The sequence below is a fragment of the Ammospiza caudacuta genome, chromosome 5 (assembly GCF_027887145.1).
Source record: "Ammospiza caudacuta isolate bAmmCau1 chromosome 5, bAmmCau1.pri, whole genome shotgun sequence".
NCBI lineage: Eukaryota > Metazoa > Chordata > Aves > Passeriformes > Passerellidae > Ammospiza > Ammospiza caudacuta.
Window position 1 is genome coordinate 51,094,406 of NC_080597.1, and position 16,718 is coordinate 51,111,123.

At 35.9% G+C, this 16,718-nt stretch overlaps 1 protein-coding gene across 2 annotated transcripts in view; it reads right to left on the bottom strand.

Annotated features, from left to right (window-relative positions):
• IMMP2L (inner mitochondrial membrane peptidase subunit 2) overlaps positions 1–16,718 on the bottom strand; it is a 408,104-nt gene that overhangs the window by 84,130 nt on the left and 307,256 nt on the right. For both annotated transcript variants that reach the window (XM_058804979.1, XM_058804980.1), the window contains exon 5: positions 8,497–8,599. In XM_058804979.1, the coding sequence (XP_058660962.1) occupies positions 8,497–8,599 (103 nt within the window). The remainder of the gene's footprint in view (positions 1–8,496; positions 8,600–16,718) is intronic.

Consider the following 16,718-nt stretch of genomic DNA (forward strand, 5'->3'; position numbering starts at 1 on the left):
ACCTCTGAAGTATTCTTATTTGTCTCTTCTGCAGTGAAAGAGAAATAATAATTTGAAAATTCTGCTATCAATCTGAACATTTCTCTGACAAGATCATGATTTTTTCACCAAAAAACTATTTCTATACTTTTATATTCTGAAATTAAATAAATAAATAAATAAATATGTCCATTACAATTGTATTTTTCAAAAAAAGCCCTCACAGTTTGGAAAATGCTTTGATTGCTTGGATAACAATCAGGAACTAAATTAGTTAACAGCAAAAGTTCTGCTTAATTAAACAATTAAGTTTTTACTGAATTATCTGTCATCACCACAACCAGCAAAATTATTCAGTTTGAAATAGGATGCTTCATTTATTAAGTCTTTCAAAATAAGAGATGGAGAAAAGACATAACATAAGCAAGAGAAGCAGTCTGAAACATTCAGGGCCTGGACTTTATTAAGAAGATCCTATAGACATTAAATATATAAAAACAAATGTTTGAGAGATCAGGATTCTAGTCCAAATCAGATTTAGCTACAAGTAAATATTGTTATTTGCTCCATAACATAACTATAAAGTCTGAAGTACTGCTTAAAAAAAAAAAAAAAGTGTTTGCAATATTTGAGGAAAATTTTTCTTCTCTGCTCAGGCTGGATTTTAAATATGGCCAGGTTAGGAAAATTCATGATATCTAGTATATTTTCTAAACTATTCATTTTAGAACAGAGGGAATACAAATAAAGGTTTGCAAAGAACCGTTTGTACAATCTAAAATGCAATTTGATGCCCTTGATAATCCTCTGAGAGACTGCAGCAATGGAAAAGTAAATTTACTATTTTCTCTCTCTTGATAAATGTGATTCCATCAGTGTTAACACATAACTTTTGTCAGTATACTGTCTAAATGCTAAATAAAAGAGTACTGACAAAATAAAAACAATTTTCCTATATGCACAGACATACTGGTAGGAAAGGAAATCTGGAGATTACCTTGTCCAGCCTCCTATATGGGAGGGCTCAGCCAGCTCAAGTTGCTCAGGGCTCTCCAGACAGACCTTTTATCTATCTTTGAAAATTGAGGTCTTCCTAACTTTTTCAGCAACCAATGCAAGACTTTGCCATGATGAAAAAACCCCCAAACTTAAATAACTTAATGTCAGTTCAGAACTTTGGGTGCTGTGGCTGCTGTCCCTGTCCCACGACTCCGCGTCTCAGAGGGGTCTGGCCCTGCCTCCCTGGCTCGCTGTGCAGCAGCCGAGGATCCGCGAGCAGCTCTGACCCCCCCGTGCAGCCTCCCCAGGCAGGCAGGAGCAAAGCCTGCCCTTGAACCTCTGCGTGGCGAGCTACAGCTCTGCCACAGGCGCCTTTCTCAGGGCTGATTTACCAACCCTTCCCAGGGAATCCCCAAAGCACACTGCCCTGACTGCACCAAGGGCATGGGAAACATCACTTCCCTCTAATAATTCATAGAAGTACCGCTGTAGTTTTCATGATGGTTCTACAGTGTTTTGCTTCTAAATGGAAAAAACATATCCTCCTAAATAAATACATACACATTGGTTTGCACGTTCACTGCCATACAAATACACATTTTTAACCTTCCAATATGATGTGCAATCATGTAAAGAAGGTGCTAGAATTAAATAGTCTTATTTTAGGCTTGGGACTTTTAATGACATGAGTACTTATTACACCAAAGCTTCTATCATATCCAAAAATGGAATCAGGTAAATAAAAATTTCCTACAATTCTGCAAACTAAAATTTAGAACTTTTTTCAGTAATCACTGTCTGAGATTTGACAGTAACCCATGTCCAAGGAGGTAAAATTATAAAGAAATAAATACATTGTGTTCTTTTTCTTTCAATTATGTCCTGGGAAACTTTAAGATGAACGCCAGCATGAATCAAAATTCCCTACATGGTTAAACTATACAGAAGTCATCAAAGATTCCTTTGAGCCTCGTATGCATTAAAACAAGCAAATTTTTTAATTCAATATAGACATTATAATGTTGCAAATCCTGCAGAAAGATTATCAAATATAAGGGTATTTCAAGCAGTAACTTGAGAGAAATAATTGTAAGGAAACTGATGAAGGAGTACACAGGGTTTCACAAATTATTATATTTGAATGCAGAGCTGTTCAAATTAGATAATTAAAAATGATTGAATGATTCTGATAGCCTCTCTGATCTCTTCTAATATTTCATTAAATAGATCCAATACTGTTTCAACATTTTTCCTAGTTTATTTCAATATAAGTGATGCCAAACGCAGCTCAGACTACCATTATTTCCAATGTGGTTGAAACATTCTTTAAAGGTTTTTGCATTCAGAAATATTAAATATTTGCATTAATAATTCATTGTGCTTGAATTTGTTACATAAATCCTGGTCCATAAGCAGAATGACTGAAGCTTTATCAATGCTAAATAAATTACATTTACAGGTAATAGAGAAAATTAGCTAGAATGCATAAAATAAGATTTGACATAACTAAGATGAAAAGCAAACTTTCTATTGCTAAGAAATAGAATAGCCTTAACTGAGAGCTTTTAGTCACATGATAATAGCCATATGCATTGGTTTAAAATAGTCAAGCTAAATATTTTACTTTTCAAAATAATTAGGACAGCTATAGGGGACTTTTTATTCCCTATAGTGCAAATTCAGTTAGCCATGATAATTTAATGGACAGTCAGGCCACACAATCTTATTAGCAAGACTCCCCTTCAGCAGCTCCTGGAGTGAATTGTCATTCTTCACAGAAATGCCACCATCCCAATTTGCATCTCACATACAGTATTCTCTCAAAGGGACAAGCATATTTACCCTGCAAGCTTCATTTGTCATCAGTCATAACACATAATGTCCTATCTTTTTTATTCACCATAGATTTTTACAAGTTCAAGCTCTGCATCCATGCCATTTACTACTGGTAACTTCATGCTCCATATGCCAAGTCTTTTTTCTGATTGTAAACAGTTTCACCTGTTTCATTTTTGCCAGTAGCCAGAGATAAATAATATGGAATGGCATTGATTGCATATTTGCATTACACATCCTGTTTAAACACAGCCTTCATTTCTTCTTTAATACCCAAGAGAGAACTAGAAATGTCACTGATCCCACAAGAGTCACGCCACTCTCCAAGGTACAGAGTGAAGGTGCACTGGTGGCCGTGATAGCAAAAAGTTAAGAGAAGAATCTGCAACATCTGTTAGCAAGTTAATGCAGACAAGTCCCCAGTAGGTCATTCCCAGCCTCCACTGACTCCTTTGTCATCACTCTTCTCACCTACATAAACTTTAGGAGAGTAAGCACAGATAAGTGTTTTCTTGTTAAAATCACACTTTTGTATTGCCACCCTTGACTATCTCTTCTTGACTGCTCTAAACTAAAACAGGGTTTGGTACTCTGCCATTGACATATTTGTCTTAAGCCTCTTTGAATGGCATTTTGGAGTCAGCAGGTATTTCAAGAGCTGGCAGAGCTCTCTGTGGGAAGCGCGCCCTAGCTATGAGCCTTATTGTGCAATTCAATGCAGTGATGCTCAGTGCACTGCTGGGAGCTGTTAAACTCTTCCCACCTCTTGTCTTAGAGGCTGCTCCATTTCAGGGAGATATGTAATCCCTGCACCAGTCTACAGGTCACATATGGAAGTTTCTCAAGATGGCAAGATCATCACCAAGATGATGTGCACTCTTAGGACATGTGGCATTCTTCCTTTGCTGTTATGTAAGTAATTCAAAACAGCACAAAGAGATCTGCTTCCTCCTTCAATTGCCCTCAGAAAATGAAGCAGAGGTACTCTCACCAGCAGCAGACATCTTGATTTAAGTATTTCCTTTACCAGCAGTAACCTCTGCGCTCCACTAGAAGTGTCATATTTCCATTCAACTTACTCTCTAATGTAATTTTCTTATTTTCTGCTTTTGACTGCTTGTATTCACTAACAGTAATGACAGAGAGAAAGACTAGATCAGCCTAGAAAAAATCATAAGAGGCCACATTCGGCTTCTGTAAGTAATTTAATTTGCCTGTTGAGGGTTAACAGTTAAACCATTCCTATCTTATAGCTGAAAGGGATGATGATTGCCTTCGAAAATCAAATCAAAATACCTAATAAATCCATGATATTCTGTTCAGTGTCATCCTAGTTTATCATTTCCTAGCCACAGTCTATAGGTTTGTGCTTTTAAATGAAAATGTGGTTAAACAGATAGAAAGGTTTTTCAGATATCTTATTCCATGAATGTACAGTACAGAATAGGCAATCATAAAAATTGGCCTCTACAGTAATGCTAACTAAAAGCAATTTACTCATTTGAAGCTTATAAATGTAAAACTTCTGTCAAAAAATTTTGGCTCAGGTTCAACAAGATTTAGTTTTGAAAATAAACACATTAAAGATGCATTTTTAGGATAAGAGCTGAGATAGGGACCTGGATAGGCAAAAAGAGACACTTTTGACAGGATACTGAACCTACCTGTGTCACAAGTTTCCAAGGAAGGTAAGGAGGATAATAGCTTTTGTTTTTTGCCCTTACACTGGATTGTACAGCTTAATTCAGAAAGAACTTTCTCCAAAGCCATTAAAGGCAATAGAAAGCTCTCATTGACTTTAATGAGCTTTTGTTCAGGTCTTACACATGACAGCTGAAAGACTGCCAGTGATTGCAAGCCCTAATTTTATAAAGGTCCTTCATATCCCCAGGTTGGAGGCATTTGGAAACATGTAAATGTATAAATAAGAGCATTATAGGCTAAAATTTGCCTGTTTTACTTTAAAAATGATGAGAGAGCTTCTCATTGCACATGTGTACATCCAGGAATACATCAGTTATACCATGCACTTATTCATAACTGTTTCTTAGATACCCTCACATATTGCTTGGATAACCATCTCTGTACTGCTGGCTGCCAGCTCTAAACATTTAATCTACACAAAGTACAGTTTATAATGACTTTTCCCTTGAGTTAGCCAGAATATTGAACACAGAATATAAATTGTCACCTTGCTTTTATGCTGATATTATCCTGACTATGCAAGCAAAGACAATACCTGATCTGGCATAAAGTTAACCCTTTAAAATTGTTAAGGAATTTGAAGCAGCAGAGGAATCTAAAACTTCATCAGTTTTTTATAATATCTTCTGCATTTCTGATCTAAGAAAGCAAAACCATTGCCAGGAACATTACTTTTATATTTCCTATGCTGTTGAACTATAACCCATAGTAAAAAGGTCCATCAAATAGGAAAACTACCAGAACTGAAAACAAAATAAAAGAAACTTTAATAAGTGGTACCTTTATTATATTGGGTACGCATTATCACATTTCTGTAGTATGCCAAATAAGGAATGCTACCCTAATATTATAAAACTTCACTCAGAATTTAGAAAAAACAACATTCAATTTAAGAGAAATCTCTATCCTAGTCCAAGTAACTGAAAAAAAAAAATCCAATAATATGCAATTTTTTACCCCTTAAATGATAGTAAAAATATGCAAGTTCTCTAGATGTTTATTGGCTTCTATTCAAAACAGCTATTTTCACTGTTAAGAATGGCTGGCAGATTTCCAAACCTGAAACACATCAGTATTACAGCAATAGTATTCTGTATCACCTGCTATTCAGTATTACACAAAGCATTTTTTAAAAGACAATGTACAGAAGCCATCAATTAATTAATTTAGTCCCGTAGTAAGAAAAGGGAATGAATATCTAAGTTTTGATCACATACAAAGCTAATAGCATTTCTAATTCAGCACTAACCATAGATACCCTGTTATTTTTCTACTATCAGTTAAGGTATTAATTTTATTCAAAGACAAAATTAAAAATGAAAATAGTAAACTTTCAAAATCTTAGTTTAAATACTTTGATTTCATTTACACACTTCAGGAAAATATGTGTCTATTCTTTAAAAATCCAATTTCAGCCTTGTAAAACCATGCAATAACAAGATATTATTTATTTTATAACATCTTTCTGAACTAAATAAATACAATTTAATCAGGCCAAGTTTTGTAGCTTAGAAATTGCTATCTCTTCAAAGGTGCATCTAATTCAGAACTTGATTGGTATCAGGGTTTATGCTTTATCAACCTAACCCATTAGGCCATTACACAGATTTATTCTCCAAGAGAAAAAAAATATTCTGACATCTGTTCTCAATCTGTTTTTCTACAATTTCCTTTTATGCCCCATGTAGCCCATTAAGTTCATCTGGAAGACATTACTGAGTCTCTCTGCACTATAAATGCCTTTCTACTATACAGTCACATGAAAGTAGAGGAAATGGCAGCCTACAACACTGCCCACTTAAGCCCCCCACTATTTCTACTGCATCTTTTGATTAAAGAAATCATCATTTTGAAAGTCAGAATTGTGACACACATGTCCTAATGTGACACACATTTAACCCCATATCTTAAGTGACCTTTTTGCTAAGAAAGAGAGAAAAACATTTCCATGTCTTACCATGTCTGTTCCTTACCACTGCTGCAGTCTTAGGAGAGAATTTTTTTTTTTTTCAAAGAGTGCATACCTTCTGAATGGCTTGAAACAGTGATTTCAATATTTTAATTTACTTGTGCAAATAATCTCCAGAGTACAGAAGAGCAGTAAAAATGTCGCACTAACCTAAAATCTTATATGTGTAGGATGCAAAGAACCTAGAGTGCAGTGAGTCCTTCTAAACGCACTTTCCATTTCCTTTTACAGACAGAAAAATTCTGTATTTTAGCATTCTGGAGCTAGTTTCAGACCCTGTGATCTCTTCTGTTCCTTCTGCTTGCATTCAGCGATTGCTGTTCTAATTTAATTTGAGAGGAAAATACCTATTTACAGCTGACTTGCCCATAATGTATTCATCAAAGCAATACAAAGGTCATTCTTCCTGAAGAAAGATAAAGAATTCACTGTCAAATCCTGTCCTGCCAGCTCTCAAAAGTGCCATTGCTGTAAGAAAAGTGATATACCATCTGATGTTAGCTAACAATTGATGATTAATGTGAGCTAAAGGCTAGTGAAGGGGATTTACTAATATTTATAAACATCAGTGAATGGAGCAAAAATCTGAGGGTATTTAGATTTACCCCAGCATTCTATCTTGCATGAAAGCTGCATTGTGCCTACCTTGAGGATTTTACCTTGTATGAATTTCTGTGTGAGCTGCTGTAAATCTGAAACCAATGTCCAACTGCTAAAGGTTCTTTATGCTCTGAGCCTACATTGGCAATATATTTGTAAGTGAAAAGAAGATTAGTGGCTTTATGACTAAGATTTATGTTGGGAACAGAGAGTGACAGAGAAAAGCTTACTAAGGGAGGAAAGAGATACCTGCACAGGATAGACTGACTTAATTCTGTCAGAAAGAACCTCTAAAACTAGATGTTAGAAATCTTGGAAGATAGTAGAAGGAAAATAATAATGAAAAACAGCAGGAAATACAAGCACACAAAAAGTGACAAACTAAAAGAAGGCATCACCATTACATACTCCAAATCAGACAGTGGGCCTATTTTGTATTATTTCTTGAGAACAAATTATTTCAATTTAATAATTGGGCTAAACTTCAAGAAGCCAGATAAACTCATAAGGTCCTTCTTGTCATTAATTCAATTAGTTAGTGGGATGACTTCTATATGAAATAGACGTGAAATGAGTAAGGGTGGAAAAATTCAGTCTTGACAGCTTCCCTATAACAAACAGTGGGCTTTTAAATAACATTAGAGGAATATTCTCTCTTAAAAAGAGAGAAAAATCCTGCATGTGGAATAGGGCTAAAAGAGTTTGTATTTCCACAGCAGGATACACAGTTTATGCAACTATTTCCTGCATGCTAGATTAAGTTAAAACAAGAACAAGAATCTACACAAAGCGTAACAAAGCCAAAACCAAACCTGAACTAGAGTTCAGAGAAAGAATTGACTGTGGTCCTGACAAAAAGATGCACCCTTTTACCCATAAAGAAAGAGATTTTATGGATTGCATTTTCTTTTCCTTCAATATGCAAAGAAAATTTTAATATTTACTTTGGGAAAAGTTTTAAATATCTCTACTACTGTCCACTGACCAATTTACCAGTTCACGCTTGTTAAGCATGGTTACAGTTCCCCAATTCTTTATCCCAGCACTGGCACTAAAGCAGGACAAAGTTCCCAGGAGGGAATCATTCCAAATTGTATCAGCTGGCAAAATGTCCTCAGGGAGCATCTGTCAGCTACAGGGAGCTGGCTCACCCTCTGGCTACAACTCCAGCATATTCCTCCAAATTTAAAATCTCTACCACATCCCCTTCCATGTGGGGAATTGAAAGAAGTCCTTATTCTTCTTATAGCTAAGAAAAAACTCAGTATCTGCTGACCAAGATATTTTATAAAGTTTAATAATTCTCACCAAAATAACAAAACTACACTCACAATCAATTCATACTCACTGTGTTTCACATATGCACAGTTTTTCAGTTGCAAAGTGTGACATACAGAGAATTTACTTACAGGACCAAAAGCGTTGCTGTCAAAGCTGTGTCCATGGTGATCCCCTTCCACCCAAATATGACCGTGTGGAACTTTCACATACTTCTTTTTGTATCCAATGGTTCTAAGCAGAAATGAAAAAAATGGTTAGTTTAAAAGATGTTAAAAACAAACAAACAACTCCGCAAAAACTCAAAAAACAAAACATAAACAACCCCCCTCCAAACCCAACAACGTTTTGTTAGGAAAAATTCACATATTTCTCAGTATGGAATTTGACCTTGCATACAACTCACCATTAGTTTAAACTGCCTGCACTGAATTCCTTTGGACTTCAAGAGTGTTACTCGAGTAAAAATATATACAAATTTTTGTATGAGCTGGTTGCATTATCAACTGTTTCCGACATCGTTTTGTCAGAAATCACAACACAAGAAAGGAAGAGACTTTTCAGTTAAATATAAATCACAGGTTATTAACTTCACTTCTGTAGTAACAAAATTTTGAATCATCAGATTTTATCTCAGGTAAATACCAGTTAACATTCATATCTTTCAGTCACGTAATGAAAAGGTTAAGACTGTTTTTCTTCATCAAAAATATACTGTTGTATCTGAACTGGCCTCAGATTCCTGCAATTATTCTGTCCTGGGGGTAGGATTTGTTCAGCTGCCACAAGCTAAACAGGATAAACTTAGAAAAAACCTTTAAGAGAAGACCAAGTGATGAAGAAAAATGACATTGATGCCATCCTCTACAGAAAATCATACTGCTGCAGCATGTCCCAGTATTACAAAATGACAAACTACAGATTAGTACTAAAGCTGAGGTGCAGAGGATGCAAAATTCCCGTATTTAGTTCCCCAAGTAGCTGTCATTTTCACAATGCCAGTCTGCCTTCTACCGCATACTTCTGCTTTCTTTCAGATGGGACCTCTTATTCTGCAATCATTCATGCGGTGATGTTGTGCTTTAACCACAGACAGCAATTGTCATGCACACTGAATTATTACCAGGATAAAGTATTTACAGATGGGACTATGAATAGTGATACCTCTTATTTAGTTTTGAATAAACAAATCTGTCCATCTACAGAAACAGACTTTTGATCTAGCTTGTTGCCTCCAGCTGCTCATTGCTTTTCACTGTCTGGAAGATATGCCCTGGGAGCAGAAGGCAGAAGGAGCTACTCTAAAACTAAAAAAAATTCAACTGAAGACAGAAAAGCATCTTCACCAGGAGATTGAGCTGAACTGTGCAACAGCACTAGTCAGGGATATTCACAAGTCAAAATGAAAAATATTGGGTTTGGGAAGGCTTGTTTTGGCTGGGGGGAAGGGTGAGTATGTTAAAAGGATGAGCTAATCAATAACCTAGAGGCCATGGAATATTAGCTGAATAAGGAATCCTCAAAAGTGCATTTTATTAACTTTGACTATATTAATCAAATAAAAATAATAATTACTTTATTTGTAAGTCACACAATCTGACTAATCCTTTTTCAAACGGCTATTTTTTGGCAGCTAAAAGGATGAGCATTCCAGTACTATGTTCTAATGGAATTCTACATGTACTTTCATTGAAAGCTGAAACAATAATAGCCTATTTGCAGAAAAGAAAAAGACTGAGCTTCATTTTTTTTCTAGAACAGTTCCATATTACACATTATTCAAGACTGAATTCCTAAACCATTCAAAACAAAAATACAAAACTGTCCTAGTTGGTAAATATATGATTTCCTAAATACAATGAGTACATTATAATAATTCAATTATGCTAAAAAAAGCCATTTATTACTATGCAAATCCTTTTTGTTTTTAAGAGATATGGCATGCAGTTTGGACAATAAAATTATTTACATTTTCAGATTTCATAATGCTTCATCTCATTGATTGTTTCTTTTACAAAGTTTAAAGTATAGGTTGAGAGTTGTTCATTAATTCAGCTGTTTGATTAGACACTTCTGAAAATTATTAAATGGGTCTCTTCCATCAGTGATAAAGGCAAACAATAGCTAAAAAAACTATTTAATTTTCTCTTCCATTCATCCTCTTGAATGCACAAGAGTATATTGTGATAAAGTTTTGTACCCTTACAGACTTCATGCACAAGACTAAATTTCACTCAGAAGGGGAAAGGATTTGAAAGTTAATTCTACTGGCATGTTTACCTCACAAATGTCAGGAAAATAATATGGCAAAGGCCAGTCAGTGACTCAATTTCAGACCTGACACAATCTCTTATCCCTAAATAATCTCCTCCTTTATTATGATTGGGAAATCACTAAGAGGAAGGAAAAAAAAGTTTTGTAAAAAGTACTGAGAAATAAAATTGGAGGAAAAAAATTATCTGCATGGATAGGTCTCTAGTAAAAGAGATCCTGTGAAAATCAAAGGGTTTAACACAGGTGTATGGTGTGTTCTTTAAGGCCTAAGGCAAAAAGAGAAAGATTGCAGTGTGCAATTAACTATAATTGGTTCTTTTTATTATTTCTAAAACATGGTAAATACACATTTATTTTCTTCTCTTGAGATAAGCATCATAAACCAGAATATTTTTCTACAATTGTGAAAAAATAATGTCTCTTGTAGTGATTAAAGAGGAATTATATATAAATTCTCATACTGAAAAAGCGGATTATTGTATACAAGTAGTTTTCACTTAGAGGAAATAGAATTAAAATTTACAATGTTAATAAACATATTAAGGGAATAGGGGAGAAAAAAAGAAACGGAAAAGAAACAAAAGCAGCAGTTGTAATTGTTTACTTTAGTAGATAGGAGTGATACTTCATGAGTAAATCCCTTAAACTCAGCAGTTAAATGTAAAACATACTGCCATTTCATGTATTGGTTATATAAATCATCAAATTTTGCCTATGTGTAGGCTAAAAAAATAAAGAAGATATATTGTAAAAAATAAGGGCCCTCATACCTGTGAACAGAAGAAAGGCAAGAAAATCTATTTTCCTAGAGCAATTGCTTCAAAATCTTACTGCAGCATTTGCATAGGGCAGTTATCTGGGCACTCTGTATTCTTTCTAGAAATCCTATTGCAAACACTGTCCTGTGGAACACTCTGGAATTTGAAAACAAACTTCTATTCAAGATTTTTACTGCATGCATTGATAACAAACTACAGCAAAGGCTCATGTTACAGTGAGCTGGACCATCTGTTTCTCGATATTGGTTTTAATTTTTAAAATAATTTCATTTTTGAGTTACTCCAGAATAGAGCAATAAAGTATTGCTGCAAACAAACCAGGCTATATGCTTTAGAAGGTCATGTTTGGTTCATTATGGTAGGTTATTTTTAACTACTCTTGCAGAGACTATGCTAATATTTTTAAAATAAAAAAACACAAACTTGGTTTTCTTTCCTAAGAAGAGAATCCAAATTGATTCATAGTCAGAATTAGTCATAGTCCCTCTCTTCCATGAATCCTGCAGAAATTTTAATCTCTGACCAAAATTGCAAGGAAAAGACCACATGTGTGTGTTGCAGTGGCCACATGGCTCCTGGTCTAAATGTACAAGCTACCATTTATTTGTTTCACTAGTTAAACATTTTAGCTGGGCATTCTGAAATAAAACTATTGTCCATCACTTTGTGCAATTTTACAAGGCCAATTTACTAACACAAGCATTTTTGAGAAGTGTTGACTCCACCCTTTTTCTTAGGAGAGCCTTGCAGACTGCTATCACATTTGAGGGTTTATATCTGTGTGAATGAATAACAGTTGTAAGTGTAATGATCAATAGTTCAGTGAAAAATAAATACAATTCAAAGTGAAAAAATACTTTAGAATGCTTCTAGCACTCTTCAACAATGGCTGCAAAACTAAAAGCAAATACCAATTTAAAAGCACGACTAGCTCATCAGGAATTTTACATAAATTCCTTGTGAGAGGTCTTTGCTACAAAGGACTTGCACGCAATAATATATTTTGAAAGCATTACAAACTTCTCTTTTTCTTTCTTAGTTGAACATCCTTAGACTCATTTCTCTGACTGACTGTAACCATGACCTCTGTTAGCTCTCACACATGAAGTTTTTAATTAAATTTAGAAGATATCTGGATGAATTCTTAAGAGAAAAATTGCTGTAAGTAATAATTAGCTTAGTATTTGTTAATTTCATATCTAGTTCATTAGGATGAGTTATAATTACTGAACAATCTCTTGAACTTCATAAAGCCTCTACTAATGAAGAGTAGTCTTTCATTTTCTTAAATTTATTATCTTAGAATAAAAAATAAAAAATATTTCACACCTCTTATTCTTCCCATTTAAATGGTTTGCTTTAGCAATATTACAGGCAAAGACATCAAACTACCCAGATTTTGATATATAGAACACAAACATATGTCAAAAACCATACTGGTGTGAGCAAAAGAATAATTTCAGGTTTTACGGAAGTCTTCGAGACATTAGTAATAATCACCTGTGCTGCTGTTGCTCAAACTGCAGTTGTAGTCTCATTGCCTTAAGAACAGGGTCTACCAGAGCTGCAGTTTTCTTGTTCAGAGCATAATGGAATTGCATTTATCTTTTTAGACATTTTTACAGAAGTTGGTCTGAAATTCTGATTTACTTTTTTCTTACATATGAGGTACATTTTGAACCTTTGCAAAGTTTTTTTTTTTTTTTTCTCCACAATTTAATAGCTAACAGATGTACTTATAGCTATCCTTGGCTGAGGAATAATTTCAATCTTGACAGTCAAAAATGAGCTCTATATGGTATTCTAACCACCTGCCCACAAGCAAGAAAAATCTGCTTTTTTAGGATGCTGCAGCAGTGCCAAAGCAAGCAACTTGGCTCGGTTAAGTTGGATGAGGAATGATTCCCTTCAGTTTGATTTGACCTTGAGAAATCCAAAGGTCTCCGCAATCTGCATATCTTTGGGTGTCAACAGGGAACGAACACTGTAGATAATGTCCTGTTGCAGAGGAGATGAAACAAAAATACAAACTCTTGTAAAATAGGTAGTCTCTATCACACTTGAGAACAACTTTCTCCAAGCAACATGAATTGCTGTACATGTTTATTGGGCTTGCATGGCCAGGTTTTGGTAGCATGAGGTCTACAGGGGTGGCTCTGTGAGAAGCTGTCCCAAGCTTTTTCCATGTCCAAAAAGGCCAATGCTGGCCAGCTCCAAGATGGACCCACTGCTGGCCGTGGCCAAGCCCCTCTGCAGCAGTGATAGGGCCTGTGGGATAATGGAGTAAAGGGGGAAAAGTTGCTCTACAATGGTAATTTCACCAAGAGAGTGATATTATATTTTAGCTCTGTACACACCAGGGTTAGTGACAAAGGAGGAGGAGGTGGCTCAGGTACCAGAGCAGAAATTCCCTTCCAGATCCTGGTGCAGACCATGATGAGTCAGGCTGTGCCTCTGCAGCCCATGGAGGTCCATGGTGGAGCAGAGTTCCACTTGCAGCCCACGGAGGACCCCACAATGGATCAAGCAGATGCTTGGAAGGACACTGTGACCCCAAGGGAAGCCCACTCTGGAGCAGGGTCCTGGCAGTCATGTGGCCCCATGGAGAGACGAGTCCATGCTGGAGTAGGTTTCCCTGCAGCCCCCCACAGGGCTACACTACCCTGTTGTGTACCCCACAGAGGACCTACACTAGAGCAGTCTGCTCCTGAAGGAATGCACTGAATGGAAGGGACACCTGCTGGAGTTCATGAACTGCAAAGTGTGAGAAGGTGTCATGCTGGAAAAGTTCATGTTGGGGACTGTCCCATCAGAGAAACACCAAGATCAAGCAAAAGAATGTGAGGAATCCTCTCCCTGAGGGGAAAGGAGCAGCATAGATGTGGTGCAATGATCACAGCACCCATTTCAAGTTCCCCTGCACCACTGCAAGGGAAGAGGGAGAAAAAATGTAGAGTAAACTTGAGTCAAGGAAGAAGGGAATGATGGAAGAAGGCGTTTTAAAGATTTGGGTTTATTTCTCATCACCCTACTCTGATTTGCTTGGTAATAAAATGCACTAATTTCCCTGGAAATTAGTGTATGCTGAGTCCATTTTGCCCAAAATGGTAACTGGTGAGTGATCTCTGCTTGCCCTTATCCCCACCTCCAGGACTTTTGTTCCACTTTTTCTCTCATGTCTGAGGAGGAGAGTGATAAGCAGCTTTGGTGGGCATTAAGCCAGGTTCAACACACCATAATGTGGAACTTTTTCCACATACATCCATCTAAATCAAATCCACAGAATGAACAAATGCTAAGATATTCAATTTCAAGTGACACCCAGCTCCCAAAACATGAACCTTACTGCAATATAACATGTAAGTTATATTAGTATCACTGCAGGGAATCTTACACATGACACTAAACACCTTCCAGCTCCTAAGAAATCTCCTTTTTCACTTCCAACACACACATACAGCCATCTGTGCCTCCCTACTTTAACTCTTCCCTTACACATACATAAAGATATAAAGGCAGTGTTATATTTATGAAGCAACTAATTTTTTTTTTTTTTGTGAAGGACACCTACAGACTATGCATGAGAGTAAGCAAATAGATTAGGGAATATTCTTCAGCTGTGTGCAGCTATTAGCTTTTGCCTCAGAGCTGAAATGTTTTCCATATAGTCAGGCCTGTCAATAGCTGGTGGAACCTACAGATCCACCAGCTATTGACAGGCCTGACTATAAAAAATGCATCCAAACTCAGAACCTGGAAAGTGCTGGAGGATTCTTAATGCTTCCAGTATTCCTTCATAAGCATTGCCAGACCTGCTATATTGAGAAGGGAACCCACAAAGGAAGACATGTAAATGACAGAGATGACACAATCCGAAACAAAATAATCCACTCAGTGATATTAAGAATAGCCATTATGGAGGCAGAGATTCCCTCTGCCTACAATTGGGTAATTTTTTGGTTGTATAAACTGTTGTACTTTTTGCCATCAAATATTTTGAAGTCTCAGGAAAAATGAACACTAATTTACTGGTTTCCTCATTTGGAACAGAATTAAGATTAAAAAACATCCCCTTTACACAAAGCAGTTAAAGAAAACTGAACTACAAATGCTATCTCTTTTTTTCCCAGCCACAGCATTCCTACCAAAGTGCACCAGTGCAGGTTCCAGTATCTCAACAGGGCTACAAATAAGTAGAAATCTGATATGGAAAGTACAGGAGATGTTGTAGTTCTGCTTCATTAATTAGATAATTTCTCACAAAGCATGTCATTCTTAAAAAAATAGTGATTTACCCATTACTTGCTTCACCAGCATCAGCATAATGCAGTCAACAACCTTTAAAACACGTGATATTCAGGAAAATTACTAGATTTTGGCATATTTATCTAAAATCATAATATGATTGAAAGGACAAAGAATGAGCCAGTTCATCTACTAGAGAGATTAGATTCATTTCAAGCCTTGTTAACACCTCATTTGTATGAGAGGGCAATGTAACAAGAAAGAGACTAGAAATAATTATAGGAGTGAAAAGATATGAGATCATTGATTGTGAGATTCACAAAATTTATGACATCATTGCTATGAGCAAAAAGTATCTTTCACAGATCAATTTACCAGAAAAGGATACTAATCATACTTATGAATCCAGATATGTTTGACCAAAATATACCAGACTTAGAAGGAGAAATTTGTCTCTTAACTCCCTTAATATCACATAATTTCCCAGATAATCGTTCCAGTTTATGTTCAAGGTATATGTCAATGCAATTAATTTTCCTGTTGTTTCTTTCCTCCTTCTTTCCTGAATTTTCAAAATATCCTCAAAATACTCTTATGCTTTTTAATGAGGAAGCAGCTACTGCTGTTCTGTATGACCAATACACATGATAAAATAAATTCTTTGTCTCAGGGCTCTTTACCTTCATATATCTCTTTCTGGAGAAGATTTTCATGATTTCTGCCATTTACTAAGAATGTTTCCCAAAGCTATAATTTAATTTGATCTTGGATAATGATATGAGTTGATAGCATTCCTAGAATTTATTTTCCTGTGCTTTAAAGGTACAGTATATACCTAGGGCCTAGGTTTTGCCCCTCTTAATACTTTTACCAATATGTAGATGTTTGCATCACAAAGGTATGTTACCCTGGTGCTGGCAAGCAGTCTGTACGCTGATTCAAAAGAAACTACAGCTGACAGAAGCTCTTTTCTATGTCTTATGAACTGTAGAGTTCTAGAGGTTGTACTTACCAGCAATGCCAAGGGATCTGGATTTTAAGGAAATAATTTCTCC